We start from the raw sequence: 22,609 nt of genomic DNA, 5'->3' as shown, positions 1-22,609 counted from the left end.
CAAATCATGACATATACATTTCCTCAGAAACCTTTATCTTATAAAATAAACTACCCAAAAAAGCCAATCTGGGGAAAGTGTATCTAGAAGGGCATTTGCAAAGACACTCTGATTCTAACCTGGGCTCCAAGTCCCATTCCTCCTAGCCTAACCTTCCACGGCACATGCTATGCCAAGCACTGACCTAGCATGACATGTGGCCTTCCCCTGTAACAGCTGAGAAAGGAATCTGAGTTCCAACTCACCTCTTCTTTGAACTAGACTGAAATGAACCATAACTTGAAAGACCAAATTAGTACAGTCGTTTTGTCTTTTTGCCTTCAAAACACAAGGACAACCAGGAAAGTCACGTCTATCCAAACCACAAATGTCCTAACATACAATGAGCATGCAGAATACAATCATACATGTATACAAACATGCAGAAGTGCAGTTTCTTACAGCACTGTTAACACGAAAGATTTTGCAACAGAATAAGGAAAGCAGAATAAAACTACTTTGATACCTATCTATTTTCAAGAAGAGGTAAAGGATACTTGCTATACACTGCTAGGAATTTACCCAAGGGATACAGGAGTGCTGATGCATAGGGGCACTTGTATCCCAATGTTTATAGCAGCACTTTCAACAATAGCCAAATTATGGAAAGAGCCTAAATGTCCATCAACTGATGAATGGATAAAGAAGATATGGTTTATATGTACAATGGAATACTACCTGGCAATGAGAAAGAATGAAATCTGGCCATTTGTAGCAATGTGGATGGAACTGGAGGGTATTATGCTAAGTGAAATAAGTCAGGCAGAGAAAGACAGATACCATATGTTTTCACTTATATGTGGATCCTGAGAAACTTAAGAGAAGACGTGGGGGAGGGCAAGGGGGAAAAAAAGTTATAGAGAGGGAGGGAGGCAAACCACAAGAGACTCTGAAATGCTGAGAACAAACTGATGGTTGATGGGGGGTGGGGGAGAGGGGAAAGTGGGTGATGGGCATTGAGGAGGGCACCGGCTGGGATGAGCACTGGATGTTGTATGGAAACCAATTTGACAATAAATTATATTTAACATAAAAAAAGAATACTTGCTATACATGAACATTAATGACTGTCACTAGCACACTAAAGATGAAGTATTACTGTCACATACTCCTCTCACGATCACATTGTGAGAATTACCCCTAGGAGACTTAACTTTCAAAAGCTTAATTACTTTTACTCCTCTTTGCAATCCCTAAGTATAAATCAGAATGTGGGGGAAAACAAAACAAACAAACCCAAAACACACCAGTGCTGACTGGCCAATAATGTCAATAGTAACAGAAATATCCTTAAATTCTCAGGAAGAAATAGTACATGTGCAGAGAACCTGAAGTATATGATCAGTTTCAAGGATAGTAGCTGAATACTCAACTGTGGAAGTTAATACCATAGTTGATAAGTATTTTAAGTACGAATTTCAAGTATTATTTAAATTGGTCTCCGTTCATATCTTTCCTCCTTTACCCAAAGCTCATAACAAAGAGCGATCAATTCAAAGATGTGAGAGGTGAAGAGGTTCTGAGGGGCTCACACTGACAGCACAGACACAAAAGCACAGTCAATTCAGGGAACAGAGATTTCTAAAGACAACTATAGCTGGCATCAATAAAATGCTCTAAGTATTACCAAAATATCATCTTTTTTGGCTAAACAAAACCACGATGTTATTAGTTTTTCTAATGCTACATAGGTATATACTGAGTTATATACAAATATGTTTATTATGATATTCAGCCACTGGATAATTCAAACATTCCTTGTGGTTGGTTTTTCAGTTCATTAAAGAAAAGGCTAATCATCATCCAGATATTTGAGGTTCAAAGCATTTAAGCCAAGCCCAAAAAGAAATATTCAGAAATCTTTTGGGCATCACACTATTTGGAGACCACTCAACTGACTTCAAGAGGTTTCTAAATGTAAAAATTTATCCATCATTTTTAATTTCAATTTATTAATTCAATTTATTGCTGTGCTTCCAATTGTGCTTCGGCATTTTCAAACCTCTGAAGTCCTGAATATGTGTGTGTGTGTTCGTGTGTGTGTGTGTGTGTGTGTGTGTGTACATACGTGCGTGCACACGTGTCTGTACTTTGAGTCCCAAATCCCCCAACTCTACAAAGCAACCTCACATATGACCTCACGTATGCATGGTCAGAACATTCTTTTGTGAACTAACCTGTTCTCTTTCAACTCTCCTCTTTTCTTCCTCTGCCCGTCTCCTCTCTTCTTCTTCTTTACGTCTTCTTTCCAGTTCCTCCAGACGCCTCTTCTCTTCTTGTTCTCTCCTTCGCTGTTCACGTTCTTGCTGCCTTCTAGCTTCACGTTCTCTCCTTTGTTGCTGCGCAAGTAAAGATATGTAATCAGCAGGTATCTTCTAACTACTGGTCTCATGACACTTTGCTGACCATTTACAGGTAGGTGCTGATGAGGGGAAGTTCACAGACCCCATCTCGACTGGCCAGTTATTTCCACACTGCTCCTCCACCCCACATGTACCAGCTTCCTCATAAATATTGGTCAAAGGTGGGGTGCTTCTGTGAATCCTTACACAGTTTGGTTTTGTTTGATATCAATTCCCCATTCTTCACTATACTACGCAACTAAAGGACAGGGAATTCTTTATCCATGCACATCACTAACAGAATTATCCAGGGCCCTTAAATCAGAAGAAAAAGACAGAAGACAAAGGAATAAAGGAGAATGGAAATAAAGCAAAGAAAGGAAAGAAATAGTTAAAAAGAGGAAAAAGAAATTGACAACAATAAGAATTACCAGTATTATTCATAATAATGAATTTAAGAAACTGCCACAGCACACATGCATACTATATGTCCTGCACTGTGCTCAGTGTTTGATATTCTTTATTTCCTTTATCTAATAAAATTTTCAAAACAAACCTGGAAATAAGTATTTCAATCCTACTTTACAGATGAGCAAACAGGTTCAGAAGAGTCACGTGATTTGCACAGTGTCACCCAGCTAGCAAGTCCCAAACCAGAAGGGCCATTCTGCCTCTAATGCCTGTAGTATTAACCATGTGCATCCTACTAGCAGGTAGGTAGTAACAACCGTTACTCTAACAACCGTTCCTAATCCAGGCTGTTCTATATAACCCCTAAGTATAGAGTGATGGGACACAATGGGCACCTGTCTGGCTGCTTTTCTCATCCAGCCCCAGACATCTGTTAATAAGGCACTTCTACAGTGTAAAGTATAGAATTAACCAATTCTTCCCACAAATATGAAAAATGCTAGCCTCTAGACTAGGGCCATCTAATAAAACACTCCAGGATGATGAAAATGTTCTGTCTCAGTACTATTCAATAGAGTAGCTACTAGCCACATGTTGCTACTGAGTACCTAAAATATGACTAGTACGATCGAGGAACTTCCTTTTCAATTTTACTTCAATGAAGTTAACTTAAGTTTAAACAGCCATATATGGCTAGTGGCTACTGTACTGGACAGCACAGGTCTAAAGAATACACACCCATCGAATTTCTCAAGACACAGGAAGCTGACAGTATTACCACAAACTTCAATGTGGCACTAAGATTATTAAATAAGAAAGTTTGGGATAAAGTTATTGGGGATATTAGACATAAATATTTGTAATAGGCATAAAAGTAGGTATTATAGTCTGAGTATTAATTTCTCCCCCCCCCCAACACACACACACAAGCATTCATTCTGAAGGTAGACACTTAAAAAAATGATTTCCTAAGAAATATAAAGAAATGTCTTACATGTGGAACCCTTGCACAGAGAGATTTCTTGGTACCTGGTCTCTCTCAGCTGAGTGTTACATGACCATTACTCTCAATACAGTTCTGAGTTAGCTTCTGGCCCCATCTCCTCTCTCATTCCATATATTGCATGGTTTAGTTATTTTTCTTTAAAAATTTTTTTATATGTTTATTTATCTTTGAGAGAGACAGAAACAGAATGCGAGTGGGTTAGGGGCAGAGAGAGGGAGACACAGAATCTGAAGGAGGGTCCAAGCTCCGAGCTGTCAGCACGGAGACTGTGAGATCATGACCCAAGTTGAAGTTGGACCTCAACCGACTGAGACACCCATGTGCCCCTCATGCTTTATTTTTTTCCCAGCAATGTCTGCTCTTAGAATTCAACACACAAAACACACAGTTTCCCATGGGTGTGGGTAGGGTCGTAGAAATAAAAGAGTTCCTGTCCTGGTGTTTAGAAACTACAACTTTAATGGCCAAGGCATCTTTATTAAATTGAAACATGTACACTGTCCCCATACAATGTACTTGCTGCCTGTCATTTGCTAGCTTAATGCCCATATAGGCACATGTGCCATGGTGTGGGGCTTGCATTCAGGGCACCTGGCCCTGAGCACTGTGCTGCACCTTGGGAGGAAAGAGGCCTTTCTTTTTAAAAACTAGCTACCGAGGGGCGCCTGGGTGGCTCAGTTGGTTAGGCGACTGACTTCGGCTCAGGTGATGATCTCACAGTTCGTGAGTTCGAGCCCTGCATTGGGCTCTGTGCTAACAGCTCAGAGCCTGGAGCCTACTTCAGATTCTATGTCTCCCTCTCTCTCTACCCCTCCTCCTCACACTCTGTATCTCTCTGTCTCTCAATAATAAATGAACATTAAAAAAAAATTTTTTTTTTTAACTAGCTACTGATAAATAAAACCCACAAAACCACCTCACCCTGCTCCAGGACTTCACCAGCAATATAACACAGACACTTGAGGAAAGAAATCTGAGAATCTCATCCAATTTTTGCTTTTTCCATTCAGGAACAAAAAGAAGAGAGTGGCTTTTACCAGTACGTTACTTATAACAAATATAAGCTCAGAATACAACCATTTCTCTAACACTGGTAATAAAAATCCTCATATTTTGCCAATTGGGAAACAAGTTTCTTTGCTTTAAACAGAAATTCTTTAATTCTTTCAGATATTCCTGACTAGCCATGTCTTCCAAAGGAAAGCATCTTCTGAGCTTCTGTATTGAATATAAAGACATTCAAAATAAAACAAAAAGCCTTCTAATAAACCTAAAACATAAAGAATCTCATTCGATCAGTTTTAAAGCTTAAAACAGTTGTGAGTATTTTCCTCTAAGAGGTGAACATGGAAGCTCTGTGGAAGTTTCTGTCTTGAGGAGTGAGAGTGGTTTTGTGTACTCTACTATTTTTACAGACTCAGCACTGCTCAGTTCTGAGAACAACCATGGGCAAGGCTGGCAACTATCAGGACACTTTCAGGTTTTATAAAAGAGAAATGACTTGCTAGAATACATTGGGTTTAGCAAACACCTGGCAGGCAAGGTAAGAAGGGCCTCACCTCTGGATGAAAATAAGAACCCACAATCACAACAAAGGAAGAGAGAAAGCTACCTGACAAGATATGTAAACAATTTCCCTCCAAATCTGTCAGACAAAAGGAAAACAGAAAAACAAAGAAAAGGGAAACAAAATCAAAGGCAAGCAGTATCTACTGCCCTTAAAATTGCCCCTTAGCTTCAGAGAATTTAGGCTCCAAGTATATCGGATTAATATGAACAGGTCAGAAGAGGCAAAGAACCTTATGCAATGAATTTTACAACTTTTAGATAACAAAAGTAGCCAAAATGGGCTAGAGGGGTCCTTTGAAAAATTTTAGTACACACCATGGAATCCTAGAAAGACAAGTGAAAGGACTCAAGGGACAGAGGTTGTGGTCCTGATTCTGCTCAGCTTCCCTGTTACAAGCCACTTCCCCTCTATGAGCCCCAGGTTCCTGACTTGTCAGAACAGAGTTATGTGTGGTGGGGGTGCGAAGGAGGCAGTGTGCATCAGAAATCATCATGGTGTGGAGTTTACAATGGTTATTATTTTGAAGAAGTCAATAGTTGGTGTCTACAATGAGAAAAAGTGTTTAAAAAGTCTTATAGGCAATGAACTCTAAGAGAATCATTCCTCTGCAAAAGATCTGCCCCCCACACCATCCTGTGGAGGGCGCCCTGATGCACTGAAATTAAGAGAGGGGAGAAGTGAAGAACTAGCATGGTAGGTGTCTACATCAGCAGTCTCTGGAAGTGAACAAGACCATCGAGTGAAGTCTAGGAAAAAAAACACTCAACTCTTATTTACTTGTATTTGTAGCTCACCCTTTTTAAGATAGCTATTTCTGCATGTTTTATAATATACATACTCAGTGCAAAGGTATGTTAAGTAGACATATGTGTCAGATATACGCCTTCAGTTTCTCTTACCCTCCATGCCACTGCACTATGCTAAGCAATGCCACATGACCACAGAGATGCAGACCCACAACAGCCGTAGAGATGATGTGCTTACTGCCATTTCCTTATACACCATGCAAACTACTAAAAATTCCTTAATTTTTACATATGATGTTGAAGGTCCCATTTAGACTTATAGTATCACAGTAACAGAAAGAAAAGCAATAGCCTGCACTTGTTTCTATCTTATACTAAACAACAACAACAACAACAACAACAAAAACTTTAATGAAAGCAAAGCCATCCCCATCTCTGCTGACGCCTCAGCTATCATCAGCAAGGACTCCTTCAGGAAAGAGTCAGGAGGGGACACAACTCCAAGGAGAGCCCTGGAGGTTGCCATGCTGAGGTCTGGGAGAAACGACCAACCAGCAGCCTGCTACTAAGCCGCCACACAGCTGGCAGCCAGATGCGGTCTAGCATCCAACTCAAACCAGCCTCCAGATGCAAGCTCCAGAGAAGAAAAGCGGAAGTTGCGGAGGAAAAGCGGAAGTTGCGGAGGAAAAGCAGAGAGGGAGCGAACCAGGGTCAGAGCTGACTTTCCACATGCTAGGCCTCTCACCTGGAGCTGCTGCCTGCCCCAGTGCACCAAGTGCAGGTGTGATCTCAGGCCACCCACTCCCCAGACCCACTTCTCATCTCCCCTCTCCTGAGCTGTTGTCACCTTGACTTCAGGAAATGGCAGGACCTCGGTGCACGTCCTCTGGTCACATGGGCTCTAAAGTGGAAGCACTCATTCTCCTTCAAGGGAGTAAGCCTCCAAGTGGTAAGACATGTACAATCCATTTTCTTGGTTGTTTCCAACTACACTGAGGGCAGGGCTCCTAGCCCATTAGAAAATCTTGACTACTTTCATGTAACTAAATGCTACTACTAAGAGGCAACTTTTAAGTGATTTTACAAGGAGCTTTTTCCACATTATTTACATTTAAAAACATTTTTATTTTTTTAATTTAAATTTTAACATTAGGTGCAACACTGGTTTCAGAAGTAGAAGTCAGTGATTCATCACTTACATATAACACTCAGTGCTCATCACAAGTGCCCTCCTTGATACCAATCACCCATCTAACCCATCCCCACCCATCTCCCTCCATTTGTTCTCCGTCATTAAAGAGTCTCTTGTGGTTTGTTTCCCTTCTTTTCTTTCTCCCACTTCCCATATGTACATTTAAAAAGTTTAAATTAAAGTACTAAGTACTTTAAAAAGTCAAAATGAATTATAAGGTGTATGTCAAAAATAAGGTGCCCCATTTCTCCTCACCCCCAATTCGTGATTCCCAAGGTAGAATCACCTCCAATGCCTTTTGTTTTTCTCACAGTATTTGTCTCCTGGTTTTTAAATAACACTTTCATAAGAGCTATTTTTAAGAAAATTTCCACTTTAGACACCATCTATTGATTTCTCCCCCAAAGAATATCCATCCACAGCACCATTCCATGTTCCCAGTCTAGTCATGTGACAATTTCTGATTAAATGAAAACCACATTCAAGGCAAAATTTAGTGTTTGGAGGAGCTATTAATTGCCTTATTTTTGTTGTTGTGGTCTCTTTCACTGGTTTTCTATGGGTCTATCACAAAATCATCTGTAAAGTCTCTTGCACCACCACAGACCTCCTTCCAATATGGTCAAGTCAATCAGGCATTCTTTCTTCCTAGAGATTTAACCTCTCACACCCCTTTCTTCCCCTACACCAACCAAGACTGCTTGCTCTCCAGGCAGCCTATGCTTGGCCACCAACTTCCTAGGAATTCTTTTGAACTCTCTCCTGTACAGGATCCTGTTTCCTGTAGCCCTTGCCACTTTCGTCCTCATTTGCTGGAACACATTCTCCAGTAGCTTCCTGAGAAGTGAAAACAAGGCAAAAGGCTTTAGGGACTTCGCAGGCCACAGAACCTTTACTCTCACAAGGTACATATAATGTTGACTCAGGCTAGTAATTTTCCCTCAGATTTCTGCAAGTACAGCTATGTCATTTTCTAGTTTCTGATGGTGCTCCTGGAAAATCTCAGACCATTCAGATTCCTGATACTTAGTACAAGACCCATGCACACCCCAACCCTCTACCTACTCCACCCACCATGGCTTTTAGGATGTTCTTTTCATCCCAGACATTGTGAACTGTCAAGACGACATATGTACCTTTGTATGGGTCTTTTTTCATTCATTGTGCAGGAGACTCAGTACATCTTTCAGTCAGTACAGAAATTCGTATTTCTTAGCTCTGGAAACTTTCCTTGAATTAGTTCTGTAGTTCTCCCTACGGTAATTATTTCCTACACCATCTAATTAAATGGTTGTTAAACCCCCTGAATTGATTTGGTTTTTCTTCTGTTCATCATAAACTTAACCCCCCCGCCCCCCACAACATTCTGGGAGTTTTAATTTATAAAAACTTTTCAGAGGCGCCTGGGTGGTTCGGTCAGTTAAGGGTCTGACTCTTGATTTTGGCTCAGGTCACAATCTCACAGTTTTTGAGTTTGAGCCCCGCACTGGGGTCTGCATTGACAGTGCAGAGCCTGCTTGGGATTTTCTGCCTCCCTCCCCCATCTCTCTCAAAATTAAATAATTAAAAGTTTTTAAAAAATTTAAAAGCTTCAAAAATTCTTAGTTTCTGAACATCGTTTCATGAATATTATTTGTTCTTCTCATTCGAGGGATATTAAGATCCTACACATGTGCATGTGTCTGTGTGTGCAATAGTTTCTGTTCCCTACACTATTTCCTTCAAGATTCTTTTTCTACTTGTCTTTCATGTTAAAGGTTCTTCTCAGTGCCCACAATCTTGGCTGTCCATTCACATTTAAGACAGTAAAAAGGAAATTATAAGGGCTATGGAGAGTGGTTGGTAACTATTAAGCTTCACAGTAAGATGATGGGAAGCAGCATGGGCATTTCACTGGCGCTTTTTGTCCCTTGGGCTAGTCAGTATCTCCAGAGAGGAATCTCTGCAGTATTCTCAGAATCCTCCCCATCTCCTGCCTGGGTTGAGCAGAAGGTGTAGGAAAAGAAGATGGCATCTGTAGTAAGTGTGGCCGCCAACACTGTGGGAGCTGAGGTGAGTGTGCATGCAGTCATACTGGTGAATACTTAGACTTCCAATTAATGCCCTTGTTTTCACTCTCTCTCTCTCTCTCTCCACATACTCAGTTGTGCCTGAATTCTTCATATACTGAGGCTCTGTTGTTCACTTTTTCTAGGAAGTCTATATCTGTTCCCACAGGGGAGAAGGAACAGAGTAGCCTGGCTGCCTGGGGTGGGAGAATCTAACTCTCCATATCTACATGCTGTTAGCCCCACCTGTTGCCTCTCATTTTTGACTCTTCCAGAATTTGCAGTACTAGTCTTCTTACAATCTTTACTCTCCCATGTACTATCTAACTTCCACAATTTGGTTTCCTTTCTTGTTCTCGTTGTCCTTGTTTATACCATTTTTCTCAGTCACTTCACTGGGATTTCTCAACGAAAGTGAGGTAAGCATTGGGGTGCCTGAGTGGCTCAGCTGGTTAAGCATCCGTCTCTAGATTTCGGCTCAGGTCAAGTTCTCACGGTTTGTGAGTTCGAGCTTCACATCAGGCTCTGTGCTGATAATGCAGAGCCTACTTGGGATTCTCTCTCTCCCCCTCTCTTTATGCCCCTCCCCTGCTTGCACTCCCCCTCTCTCAAAATAAATAAATATTAAAAAAAATTTTAAGTGAGGTAATAAGCATCATGTTATTTTTCCTCAACTGTTTTCCTAAATCAATGTAACGGTTATTATGTAATTATTTGCCATAATTAAAAAAAAATTTAAGTTTTATTCAAAATGCACATCACAAAATAAGAGTAAGCAAATATCTTACAAACACGAATAGGCTACGACTGATGTTCTCAACTGTCAAATGAAAGCCTCCGAAAAGCTTTTTCTTGTTTCCTATGAAAGAAACTCTTGGTTGCTAAATCAACACACACACACACACACACACACACACACACACACACACACACAAAAGACCATAAGCTCCTTGAGAGCAGGAATCCTGTTTCACTTATCTTTTCTGCTCTGTAGTAAATATCACAATAAATACTTTTTTGGGTTGAATCCAACCCTCACACCGAACACACGGCATCCAAGAGAAAAACTGCTGTGATTTTATCTCCAACATTTAGAGTTTAGAGTAATAAAGGACTAAAGAATCCATTCATATCTCTAGGTCCCAACAAGATCCAATCAAATCATAACGCCATCTTTTCAAGATCACTTGGAAAGTACATAAAAGCTTAAACAAGAATTGTTACATTTGGTTATTGCCTCGTACTTTACACAACACACCTTTTATGCCTCAGAATAGTCTACAAAATCCTTTAAAGTTCTCTAAGGTCTCTCTGGAACTCAAATTAGAGATCCCAAACCCAGAAGTCCATTTAAGAACAGGCAGGGGCGCCTGGGTGGCGCAGTCGGTTAAGCGTCCGACTTCAGCCAGGTCACGATCTCGCGGTCCGGTCCGTGAGTTCGAGCCCCGCGTCAGGCTCTGGGCTGATGGCTCGGAGCCTGGAGCCTGTTTCCGATTCTGTGTCTCCCTCTCCCTCTGCCCCTCCCCCGTTCATGCTCTGTCTCTCTCTGTCCCAAAAATAAAAATAAAAAACGTTGAAAAAAAAAAATTAAAAAAAAAAAAAAAATAACAGGCATAAATTTCAAGAACAAATCCCTTCTTTCCAGAGATGCATGTAGGACTACAAATGATTGATTCATGCATTTGAGAAATATTAATAAGCACCATGGTGAGTATACAAAGATAAACTAGACAGAGCCCTCTCCTCCAAGTCTTGTACGTAACATAAGTCACATGCTTTTTAAAAATCAACAAGACAATGTGGAAAGTGCTGTATTTCCTAGGACTGGCCCACTAAGCAAGTCCTAGTATGAAAACCAGCTGGCTGACAAGACTGATGTCTAAGGCAAAAAACAATGCAATTACTGATTTCTTCTTCCACATTATGCTCTAACATTTGAAACTGTAAATTGGACTAAGAGCAAGAATTTAAACTATGAACCATAAAAACCACTATACTCAGAAGAGGCTCTTAATTTAAGGGAGGGGAGACAATTAAAACTAAAAGAAATCCCTTAGTAAATATACCTTAATAGATGATTAATGTGAAAAACTGGCCTCTTGCAAAAGAACCTCAAAAGAAAACAGCCCAAAATAAAACATATGCCATCAACCATCAATTAAGTAACATCAATTCATACTGGATTAACCTTATGCCTGTGATTTCAAATAACAAAACCTACGAAACTCTAATGAACATGCCTTTTCAGGCTTACCCCACTAAGAATGAAAAACATGACATAATCCTTTGAAGCATTTGCAAATTGATGTCATCATTATTTTCTTAAATCACTCTTTGAAAACAAAATCAAAGAAACTAAAAAACTGCATGATGCTATAAAGTGATTTCTACATCTCTCAAATTATAAAGAGAATTCCTTATTATTTAAATTTTCCCAAGCATGCCCAAGTAAATATGTACTTTTCCAGCTATGCTTTAATTAGGCTCCCTTTCTAGTTTGGTACTTAAAAGTAATGCTTTCATCTCACAATTCTAAAAACTTTTCTAAATAGATCACGTTGATAATGGTGAGGTCCATTTAAACACACTTCACTGGACTTACTGTTGTAGAAACTAACGGACTTTAATAAACCAGTCTGGTTTTCACATTCAGCCATTTCCAAGCACTTCCGGGGTCATGTTACTCCACAAACATACCACCACCAATCCTTGAGGTTTTTTTTCCTGCCAGTTCTGATGAGGCCTTAGTAGAAAAATTATTTGCTTCTCCCCAAAGACAACTCTTCCCCATCTTTAGGCAACAAGTAACATTTGGTGAATTAAGCTAACTCTTACAAAATTTAACTGTAAATATAACCAGATGCTAGACTAGGATGTCAAAAGAACATGTGAGAACTTATAAGGAGGCTGAAAGACAAGACAGCTACCCTCTGCAAAAAAAAATGGAGCTGCTGACAGAGAAGGCAGGGCGTGGGCTACAGGGGCACCTGCACACCCAGATGCATGTATGTAAAAAAAGGTAGCCCTGTGCTAATATGTACTTGTGATGGGAGACAATCATGATCTGCCAAACAAAGGCCTTCATGTAAGCAAAGTGGGGTGAGGAAATGGTTCCTATTCCTTTAAGATATGTGAAGATCCGGTTGGGGTAAAGGAGTCCACCATGCCTTCCTTCCAAGATCTCGCAGCCAACAAATACATGGGGCAGTTTATTAACTTTTTTTCTTAGAAACGTTTACATTTTTCTAGTGTTATAATTCAGCTTCAGTACTGATCTCACTTCACACAGAAAAACTGTTTTTCTCTTGCTTTCCTTTATCTTTAATTTCTTCCACTTTCACCCACCCCTCTAAGATTTTAGTCACTTTGAAATTTGTAGAAATGACAGGAATGAATATAACCATGTGTCCTCTTGGTGGAAGAAAAAGCAAAGAGACCGCTGGGGCTTACACAAACATTTACCCCCAACTCAAGGCAGCCCAAATCACCAAGTGACAGCTACACCTCCAGGGCCTAAAAAGTCTACAGAGCATAGGCACTGCGGTCATCTTCCCAAAGGGGAAGACTGGAGAGACAGGAAATTGGTTTGTTGTCTTTTTCTTTTTTCTAAAGGAAAGGATAAATTCTAACCTTAACTGAGAAGTTTGATTGTGACTCTTCCATACTAAATCAATTATGCGTATTAAAAAAACAAAAAAAAACAAAACGAGAATGTGCTGATGGCACCAAAGTCCTGCTAAAAAACAAATCTTCCCTAAGAAATTTCCTTTTTCTGAAGTTTACTAAAGTAGCACACCAAACACAGACAAATGTATCTTGCTTTTACCAATAATCAGGTAAGTTTTCTTGAGGTCGAAATGAAGAAGTATCCACTAGCAAACGGAAACTTAGTGAAATATGTAACAGGTTCAAAAAACATCTGAAGTACACCAACTAACATGGCAATCTTAACTTAGACTGCTGATCAGATGTTCTCTTCATATTTGTATTAAAATTAGATGAAGAATGAGAAAACATGCTAATCAAATATGTGGATGTGGTGGGAGTAGGAAGACATAGTTAATAGGTATCAAATCCAGACTCAATGCAAAGAGAGCACAAACCATTAGGATAAGACAACAATACAATCAAATATTCATTTGTGCTCAAAGAAAAAAAAAAAGAAAAGAAAGAATGGAAGAAAAAGCTGGCCTGTGAACAATTTTTATGGGGAAAAAAAATGAGCTAGAGGCAACAATTCTATTTGAGCCAGAGGTGTGATGATGCATCTAAATATGAAAAGTAAACGGTAATATTAAAATTTTTGAGGCTGGGTCATTACCACACGGGGTCTTGAATATGGATGAAATACTTATAGTAAGCGGAGAAAACCTTGAGTGGATCCTGATGAGAAAGACTAAGGAGCAAAGTCAAACACTAGAGGAGCTGTGAGGTCCAGAAAAGGAGTGGACGAAGCTGCCAGTACAAACTTGGCTGCCTGAGCTCAGCATTCTCCCCTTTTTAGCCTGGGACCATCCAAAAGCAACAAGGAAAATGGAAAACAGAAACAGAAACCTCACTGTCAGCAAAACTGAGAGACAAGACTCAAAAATATCTGCAAGGGCTTCTAAGATCTCCAGTTCATGCAGAAGCCAAGGAGGAGGAAGCAGAGGAAAACAAAGGAGAGAGATCCTATCAGCACATTACAAGGAGCAAAGGAAGAGTGGAGTATATACACATACAGATTTCTTAAAGATGAAGAACTTACGCAGGGCAAAAGCACTAACCTGCAAAGAGAGCTCAGAAATAGAAATGGTGGTGTGACAGGAGTCCTTAGCACCAATAAGCCTGATCTTATGGCAGTTGCATAGAAAGGAAAACCTATACTCAGTTTCCCTACAACCTCGACTCTTGGGCCATTTCTTTTTGCCAGTCATTGCCAGATATTTGTCATCTCCTTTCAGTTTTAACTGTCATTTATCTTATGACTGAGGCTAACCATCTTTACCTACTTTGTTAATAACAAAAGGAATCCCTATTCCCCACACAGTTCTGATTGAAGGTTTAATGCCAATAAAGGGCTACAAATCATTTATGGGCTCAAATATTCCCAAATTACCTTCTGGGACCTAGAGTATAGACAATGCTTAGTTACCCTGGGCTAGAAAAAAGGAGCTAGATTATCAAGAATCCAAATCAGTGGATTCTATTCATGCAAATGTGCCCTGTTTCATACCTAGCTCCATCTTTTCTGATTAAGAGGTGCCAAGAGGTGACTGTGAGTTTGAACTTTTACTAAGAAGCTGAAATTAAATGGCTAATTAAAGCAAGTAAAGTGCAAAGTTCTCACTTAGCAGACATCCTTAATCCTCAAGTCTTTATTTTAACTAATAAAACAAAATGGCTGTAAAACTTTAGTGTCTCTCCTCTAGCCAGTGCTGGTCTTCACTTTGTAATCCTCACTCCCTACTGGGCACAGAGGCTGGATAACGAACACTTGTCTCACTACCACTTGGCCCGAAAGCAATTTCTGTAGCAAATTCTGTGTTACAGATGGGCTGGAGCTGAAGTTACAAACCACCAAACTAACCTGTATCATGCCCTCAGGGAAAGTAGAGCCCAGGATTTAAATGGACAGTGGAGAATGTCGCATAAAGACACAATTGGAAATTGAGCCTCAAAACTCAAGCATTCTCATATACGAAGTCCATGGTCAACAGGCAACCTTGAAAAACTCTGGACTACTCTGGGTTTCTGTTATATTCAAAGAACATGGAGAAAGTCTTAAAAATACTACAAAAGAGTTTGCAAAGAAGCCACAAAAAGAGTTACACAAACAGCAATATTGTCCCTCCTACAGAGGAAGGTTATGTCCTATGTTTTTTTCTGCAAGCCCAGGCTGAACATTTCCATTCTCCTTAGCTAGACAGACACTGGTTTTCTAACTCAGGTAAAAGTATAAGTTTTGCAGAATTCAGACTATAAAACACACAAAACAAAGATTCCCCCCAACCCAAATACACTCCTAACTAACTTGTGTAATATGTGCTGTTATCTAAATTAAATTCCACTGTTTAGTATCAATACAGGGCTTTTTTGTTGTTTTGGGTTCTTTTTCTGCCATAAGAAACGTGAAGCGATAAGGTGTATGCATTAAGTGGAGACTACTATGAATGAGAAACTGGGAGTTGTACTATTATGAATGAGAAACTTGGAGCTGTGAGACATATTATGAAAGGTAGTTAGGAAAATAAAATCAAAAGTTTCTTTGAGCCCCAAGTGAAAGAGAAATAACACTTCTATGAATTACAAACGAACAAGTTGTGGGTAACCACATCACCAGTGGTGCTTAGTATTAATGAATTAAATGAGCAGCAGGTAGTACAAAATGTATTTCCCTATCACAGGATATAATTAATCTCACTAGATAACAATTAGATTACAGAACAGCATTTGTATTATACCCAATGTAATTCTTTTTTTCATCCCTTATTATAGTGTGTGCCTAAAGTTAAGGCATTTATAAAAAACTAAAGTTAAGGTGTCTGTACCAAAAAAAATGTTTTTCCTGTGAAAAAGTCTGAAGTTTCAGAAAAATATGTACACATGAACTTAGATCCAGAGGCCAAGAGAAGAAACTAAGTCAGGTCAAGCTTGAGCTGGCCAACTTAAACCACAAACAGAAACAGCCTTTCCAGAACTGGTATGATGCGGTCTCTGGGACCCTGCTGCTCTGCATCTAGCACAATGGTGGGGCAGGTCCTTCAGTTTTTACAAGCAAGGAAAACATTTCAAAGACCTCAAGGAATGTGAAGACCTGACAGTCCAAAACCATAGACAGAAGCCTTCCTTCTGAAGTTACCTGACTAGCTAAGCCAGGGGAAAGGTATCACATCAGGAGGCTACAGAAAACATTCCTTTGAGTGTCTGGCTACCAGTGTGAATAAAGAAAGAGAATACCCACTGGACATTTCCCTCTTCCTACCTCTTCCAGCCTCCGCCTCTGTTCTTTCTGCTGCTCAATCCGTTTCTGCCTCTCTGCCAGCAGCTGCCTTTTATATTCTTCTTGCTCCCGGAGCTGTTGCTCCTGCAGTAGCTGCTGTCTCCGAAGAGCCTCGGAACGTTCCTTGTTCTCCTGTTGCAGTCTCAAGAAATCCCTACGAAGCGTCGACTCACCAGGCACGTTGACAATGGAGCTGTAGGAAAAGGCAGAGCTTTCAGGAGTACTCACAGATCACTCTGCCCTCCGGATGAGACAGCGGCCTCAGCACGCTATTCCATTTCTCATTCATCCTCTTAATGAGTTCCTTCCACCCTGGGACTCAACTAAACATGGGAATAACTGTATCTACAACTCAATAGTATTACATCCTTTATCTGTTTCTGTCCGGGATGTCTGCATGATAAGACATCTCTAACTTCGGATTCTCACATCAACTCAAACTCTATAAAAGGAAAGTTGAAATCCTCTTCTCCCACTTCATTAGTCCCTCTCTGACCACCTTATTTCCCACCAATAAAAGCAACATCACGTTCTGAGTCTACCACAATAGAATGATCAGAGTAATCTTCAGCACTACCCTTCCCTTCTTCTTCTGGTCCACTAAGTCTTGTCACGTATGCCCTCCCACTGCCTATTTCCAGAGTAAGCAGCTGAGCCCAAGTGGGTCCCAAGAATGAGCCACTGGGAGATAAACAACATCATTCCTAGCTGGTCTCCCTGCTGAGAGCCACCACTCTACTTCCAATGCCCAGAAATAACATGGCAAATCAATCTCCTGAAACCACTCTCTCCTTCTATCATACTCCTATCCAAAACAATTATATTTCTCATGAAATCGATTCAAATTACTAGAAAATATTTAGTCTCAGATGGATTAAAAACATTCTCCTATGTATGAAGAAAAGGATATTATGGAGTTTTATCAAAAGATTTTCTCATCTCTTCATGTGCTCTCTTCAAACCCCCACCGCCCACACGTGGGTCCCCACAGGTCTCTCAACACGCCCTTCCAGCCTCCTTTTGTTCAGTAAGTTTTGTGTGGCTAAAGCACAAAGGACTGCCAGGCAAGACCATTATTAAAATTTCAAAATCTCATATTCCTTGAATAGTTACTATAAGGTTCATACTACCAAACCTTCAACCTTCTGCTTCACTGTAACTTGGGAAGCCACAGGTAACCAAAACATAGACTAGTAGATGGGTCAGGACATTATATACACTCGTAGAAAAAATGCAAGACTGGTAACCACACTTGTGGGAAAGCAAAACAAAACAAAACAGAAAACATTTTAGGAAAGACTGCGGTGTTTTTCAATGGAGGCCCTACTGGCCCATGAGCAGGACAGTTCTTTGTGGGTAGGACTATTTAATATGCAGCACAGCATTTACCATCCATGCCTTCTGGAGCAGTAAGTGCCAGCGGCAAGATCCCTTTCCTCAGAACCAAACACAACACTCCACATTTCCAAATAACTGGGGGAGGGGAAACGGTGCAATCTTGGTAAAGCACCACTGAATAAGAGAATCCAGAGGGGGAAAAGTGTTCATAAGAATCTTTTCAAGAATGAAGAAGAATGAAGAGATTAAGGTACTTTCAAAGTACTTTAAGATTTCTTTGAACTACACAGGCATCTTTTGAAATCCTGGCATTAGCATGAAACAACCTCTTCATAAAGCAGGAAGCTGAACAGTGGCTTCATCATTATTACCTTGGCTCTCCTTCCTGCTCAGGCACTTCCTCCTCTTCTTCCTCACTCCCGCTGTACTCATATTCGGTTTCATCTATAAAGGACAAGATAAATAGAACAGTTCACAAATCATGACAAATGGATGTACACACAAACATCTCTAAGAGCACTATGGCAGAAAATAAACGATACGTTCTTTATGAAAATGATAATGTATATGGAGTACCTGGGGAAGGAGGGGGGTGACACCCAATTCCCTGGGCCACCCTTACTCCCCATGAAGAGCAGATTTCACTGTATTCAAGACAGTCCCTTATGGGATACACTGGTGAGGGGGTACAGGGCTGTGAGAGGGGTGCTCAAGCTCTTGACACTCAAGAAAAGTGACTCCAATGCATCAGCAAATTGGCAAAATCCCATTGATGCCAAAAGGCTAAAGAAAGAGATTAACTGCCCAAACCAAGGCAACTAGGAGATGTCATCTGGTTACTGTTGGCACTCAGGGAGCCACTCAGAGTGCAGCAGAGAGAAAGGTCTGCGGGACTGATGAGTGAACTACAGGAAGTACTTGGGGCATTGAGAGACAAAATCCAATGTCCCCACATATTACAAAGGTGAAGCCAGGGAAAAATCGGTGCAAAAACAATACAGCAAGAGGAGGAGAGAGAAGGTGCTCTTTCACCACATCAAGCAAAAATGTCAACATGAGCAACCTGTTTTCACATCAGCAGGTTTTATACTATGCCACCCCAAGTAACAGACCTTGTACTTAAGGTCAGTACCTAAACTTTGAGTGAACAATTTCACTCCAGAGAGCAATCAAAACTAGAAAGGTTGAAGAGATGTGTAAAACAAGTCTATTTGCAAACAAAAACCACATTTCTAACTTTTTTCAGAGACACAGAAGCTGGAAATCAGTATCTCGGTAAGAAAAACAGTTCTGAGAACTTAAAATGGGGTCAGTCTATATTATATATAATTCTAGATACACATATCTACAGATTCATCAATCTATATATACAACATTAGTTCTTTTCACTGAGAAGACTATCAAAACTGTATAATTTTAAAGAACATAAAAATAGGTTAGCTTCCAAAGGAAATTCTAACCTAAGTAATCTTTTAGACTCCTTTAAGTAGTACTCTGTTATGTTTACAATTTGGTACTATGAACTATTAATTATTGACAAGAGGCTGAGGGTATCTGAAAGGTAAATGAATGTAACTTGAAAATAAAGAAATGAAGATAAAGTGCTCCATAATTCCCATCCACAAATGTGCACGAGAGTCCAGGCGGAGTGCTCAGTAAACGCCTTGCACGGAGCAAATGCTCCATGACAGTGAGCTATTATTAAGAAAGTACATACTGGGAAAATGATTCAATATACAAATAACCTCCCTCTCCCACCCCCAAAAAAGCTTTGTTTTCAAATTTCAGTTCACTTATTGTAACTGCATAGCTTAACATACCAAACTTAATTACTTTTATAACTGAATATATCAGAGGACCAAAAGTAGTTGTGAGCATCACTGATAATGTAGCTCTGAAGACTGAAAAGAACATTAAAAAGCTCACTACAGACCTCCAAAGAGGACTGTGACCAAGTCTTTTTACTGCCTTGAACTTGCTCTTCTTAGTTTCTCTTTTGGCCTTGAAATTTGAACGTCAAAAAAATTCACCCAAGATGCCAGTTATCAAATGTTCTGTAAAGTTATGATAAGAATTCATAAAACAGAAAGATCAATGTGAGCTGGAGGCCTCGGTGAAGGCGGAAGACGGTGGAGAAGCCTGGGCTCCATCTTGCTGGACAGCAAGGAGACAGATGGTGCTCCGGACAGGTAGATACAGACCACACAGAGATATAAAACCAAGACACCAGGAACAGAAAGAAACATTAAATAATTAACATGTCGACGTTGTGCTATGGTGACAGAAAAGTAGTGAGGCACACATGTGGCCCAGGCCTGGCCACACCACCTGCACAGAGTAAAGCAGTAAAAAACCCAGAGGGTTCTCAAGTAGGAGAGACATGCAATGAACACACGGATGGTGACGTTCACAGCTGGTGCTCAATAAACCTTGAGTGACTTATTCAGAATGCAAATGCACATAATGAAGTAAAAAGAGCAGCAACAAAGACATGTTCCTGAGGAGGAACAAGAGAAACATCCCTTCATGCTGACCAGCCACAGTGGCGGTTTATCTGGTGTCAGCTTGGTGACATAGCATGCAGCTCCGGTCTACTCCACCTGAGCCGGGCTGGCCCTGAGGCTCATGGCTGACCCACAGAGCAGAGACAAACTATGCCAGCACCGGCCAAGGGAGCACAAACTCCTGGGTGGAAAAGGAGTAACCTATTCTGGTGGGCAAAAACCTCAAATATATATATATTTTTTTAAGATGAAAATAAAAACAGATTAATACCTTTCTCTCCTCTCTTCTTTCTGGTCCGGTCTATGTGGTCCTTAAGCTGGATTCTAACTTGCCTTTCATTTGGCTGATCCCTTATAAAAGGATGTTTCAAAAGCTGCTCGGTGGAGGGCCGCTGCATGTAATTCTTCACCAGGCACCCTTCTATAAAACTAAAAAATTTCTTTGACCTGTAAGAGAAAGTAAAAAAGATCATCCAATTTCTACTGCAAAGAGCAAAGCTCCAAAATATCAGTAAATTATTAGTCTGAAAACATACAAGAGCTTCATAATTCACTGTGAACATTCTGCAAATGCACAGGGAAAGTATGAGGAACCCAGGACCATTGTGGATAAGGAGCATCACTTAAACACGGTTTAAGAATTATACCACACCACCACCAATACACCACAGAGAGCTCCGAAAGCAGTCAGCTTTAAATGAACTAGGTTTAAATGTAATGTTGTTTATTAGTCATTTAATCACAGGGGTTTTTGTGAAAATGAAGGCAGACAGGATAGTAGATGTCTGGAACCTGGAAGACAAGGATGGACACAAAGATAAGGAGCTGGTAAATGACCAAATGCTTTGGCTCTTGAACCTGTTAATACGACATTTCGATCAGTTCTCTATGCTTAATGTACAGAGACAGAAATACATAACAGCTCTGAGGAGGGCAAGGACTCTGTCACAAACATCTACCCTACTAGTTCTACTTTTCCCCTTTCCTCCATGCCTGGCTCATGATGACCCCTATCCATGGCCTTGGCCAAGACACTTACCTATCCTATCTTTTGAGACTAAGATAAGATATGGTCTCCTTAGGTAAGGCTTTCCTTGGCAACACTCCACCCTACATGCCCAAAATTAGAAGGCTTTCCTCTAAGGTTGTTTGCATTTAATAGACTATACACTTCATGTTTATGTTTGTCTCCCTGCTGGGGTACAGGTCAGGAACGGATTTCTACTTTTCAACTTGTCGGCAATGCCCAGCACTGAGCATGGCAGACCACAAGAGGTATGTAATAAATTTTTGTTGAATGAATGAGTTGTTCAGTCTTTCGTTCAGTTCTTTCTAATTACTTCACTACTTTGAAGAATCACTTCTATTGTCTTGTATTTCCATTCAAATTTGCCATTTTTTTCAATTCGACAAATATTTACATTTCAATTTACATTTGTTTATGCTAGGCTCTGTAAGAAATACACATAGGAAATAAAGTGGAGGAAATCTATGGACGCACAATAGCAGGTATGTACTCAACCTTACAGAGGAAGAAAGAACTACTGCTACAGGGGGTTAGCCAGCATAAAAAAGTAGGATAGTTGATATTCTAGAAATGGGAGAGAGAAGCCACCATTCCAGAGTGAAAGGAACAACATGAACAAAGGGAGAAAAGTATTAGGGAGTAATGAATTGTTTTCTGATGCTAGTATAAAAAGTGGAAAAGAACAGAAAAATAGGTCAGAATCAGCTCAGAGAAGGGTCCTCAAAGTCACACAGCAAGGTTGTGACTTTATTCTGTGGTCTTTATTCTTTATTCTGTGTAGTGAGGAACATGGTAGATTCTACACAGTTGTCGTGGAAATTGCTCTAACACAGAGATTCCTAAACTCCAGTGCCCATAAACTCCACTTTGAGAGTTTATTAAAAATACAAATACCTGGGTCACTCCTCAGACCTAACAAACAAGAAACACTTCGAGGTTGGAACCCTAAATTAAGATTCCAAAGGGATTCTCACATTCCATGTCTACAAATTAACATTTGGAAATCAATGATCTACAATATATTCTTTAAAATCAATTGTCGGGGCGCCTGGGTGGCTCAGTCGGTTGAGCGTCCGACTTCGGCTCAGGTCACGATCTCGCGGTCCGTGAGTTCAAGCCCCGCGTCGGGCTCTGGGCTGATGGCTCAGAGCCTGGAGCCTGCTTCTGATTCTGTGTCTCCCTCTATCTCTGACCCTCCCCCGTTCATGCTCTGTGTCTCTCTGTCTCAAAAAAAAAAAAAAAAAAAAATTTAAAATCAATTGTCAAGTTCTGCTAGAAGAGAATTCACTGATCACTTCTCTAAAACCAGCAGGAGAAATTTACACTGGTGGATAGGAAGATAGCAATCAGAAAGGAAAAAAAACACTATGTTTGCAATCATCTCATTCTTTCAGAATACCTGGA

At 40.3% G+C, this 22,609-nt stretch overlaps 1 protein-coding gene across 50 annotated transcripts in view; it reads right to left on the bottom strand.

Moving 5' to 3' along the window:
• The window catches only part of MAP4K4 (mitogen-activated protein kinase kinase kinase kinase 4), a 191,200-nt gene that overhangs the window by 39,287 nt on the left and 129,304 nt on the right, over positions 1 to 22,609 (bottom strand). For all 50 annotated transcript variants that reach the window (XM_058684474.1, XM_058684485.1, XM_058684475.1 and 47 more), the window contains exons 10-13: positions 20,450 to 20,625; positions 18,046 to 18,118; positions 16,319 to 16,529; positions 2,217 to 2,378 (exon numbers count right to left, since the gene is read on the bottom strand). In XM_058684474.1, the coding sequence (XP_058540457.1) occupies positions 2,217 to 2,378; positions 16,319 to 16,529; positions 18,046 to 18,118; positions 20,450 to 20,625 (622 nt within the window). The remainder of the gene's footprint in view (positions 1 to 2,216; positions 2,379 to 16,318; positions 16,530 to 18,045; positions 18,119 to 20,449; positions 20,626 to 22,609) is intronic.

The sequence above is a fragment of the Neofelis nebulosa genome, chromosome 9, assembly GCF_028018385.1.
Source record: "Neofelis nebulosa isolate mNeoNeb1 chromosome 9, mNeoNeb1.pri, whole genome shotgun sequence".
NCBI classification, from domain to species: domain Eukaryota; kingdom Metazoa; phylum Chordata; class Mammalia; order Carnivora; family Felidae; genus Neofelis; species Neofelis nebulosa.
Note: the sequence above shows the minus strand (reverse complement) of the source record. Positions and strands in the feature narration are given on the sequence as shown.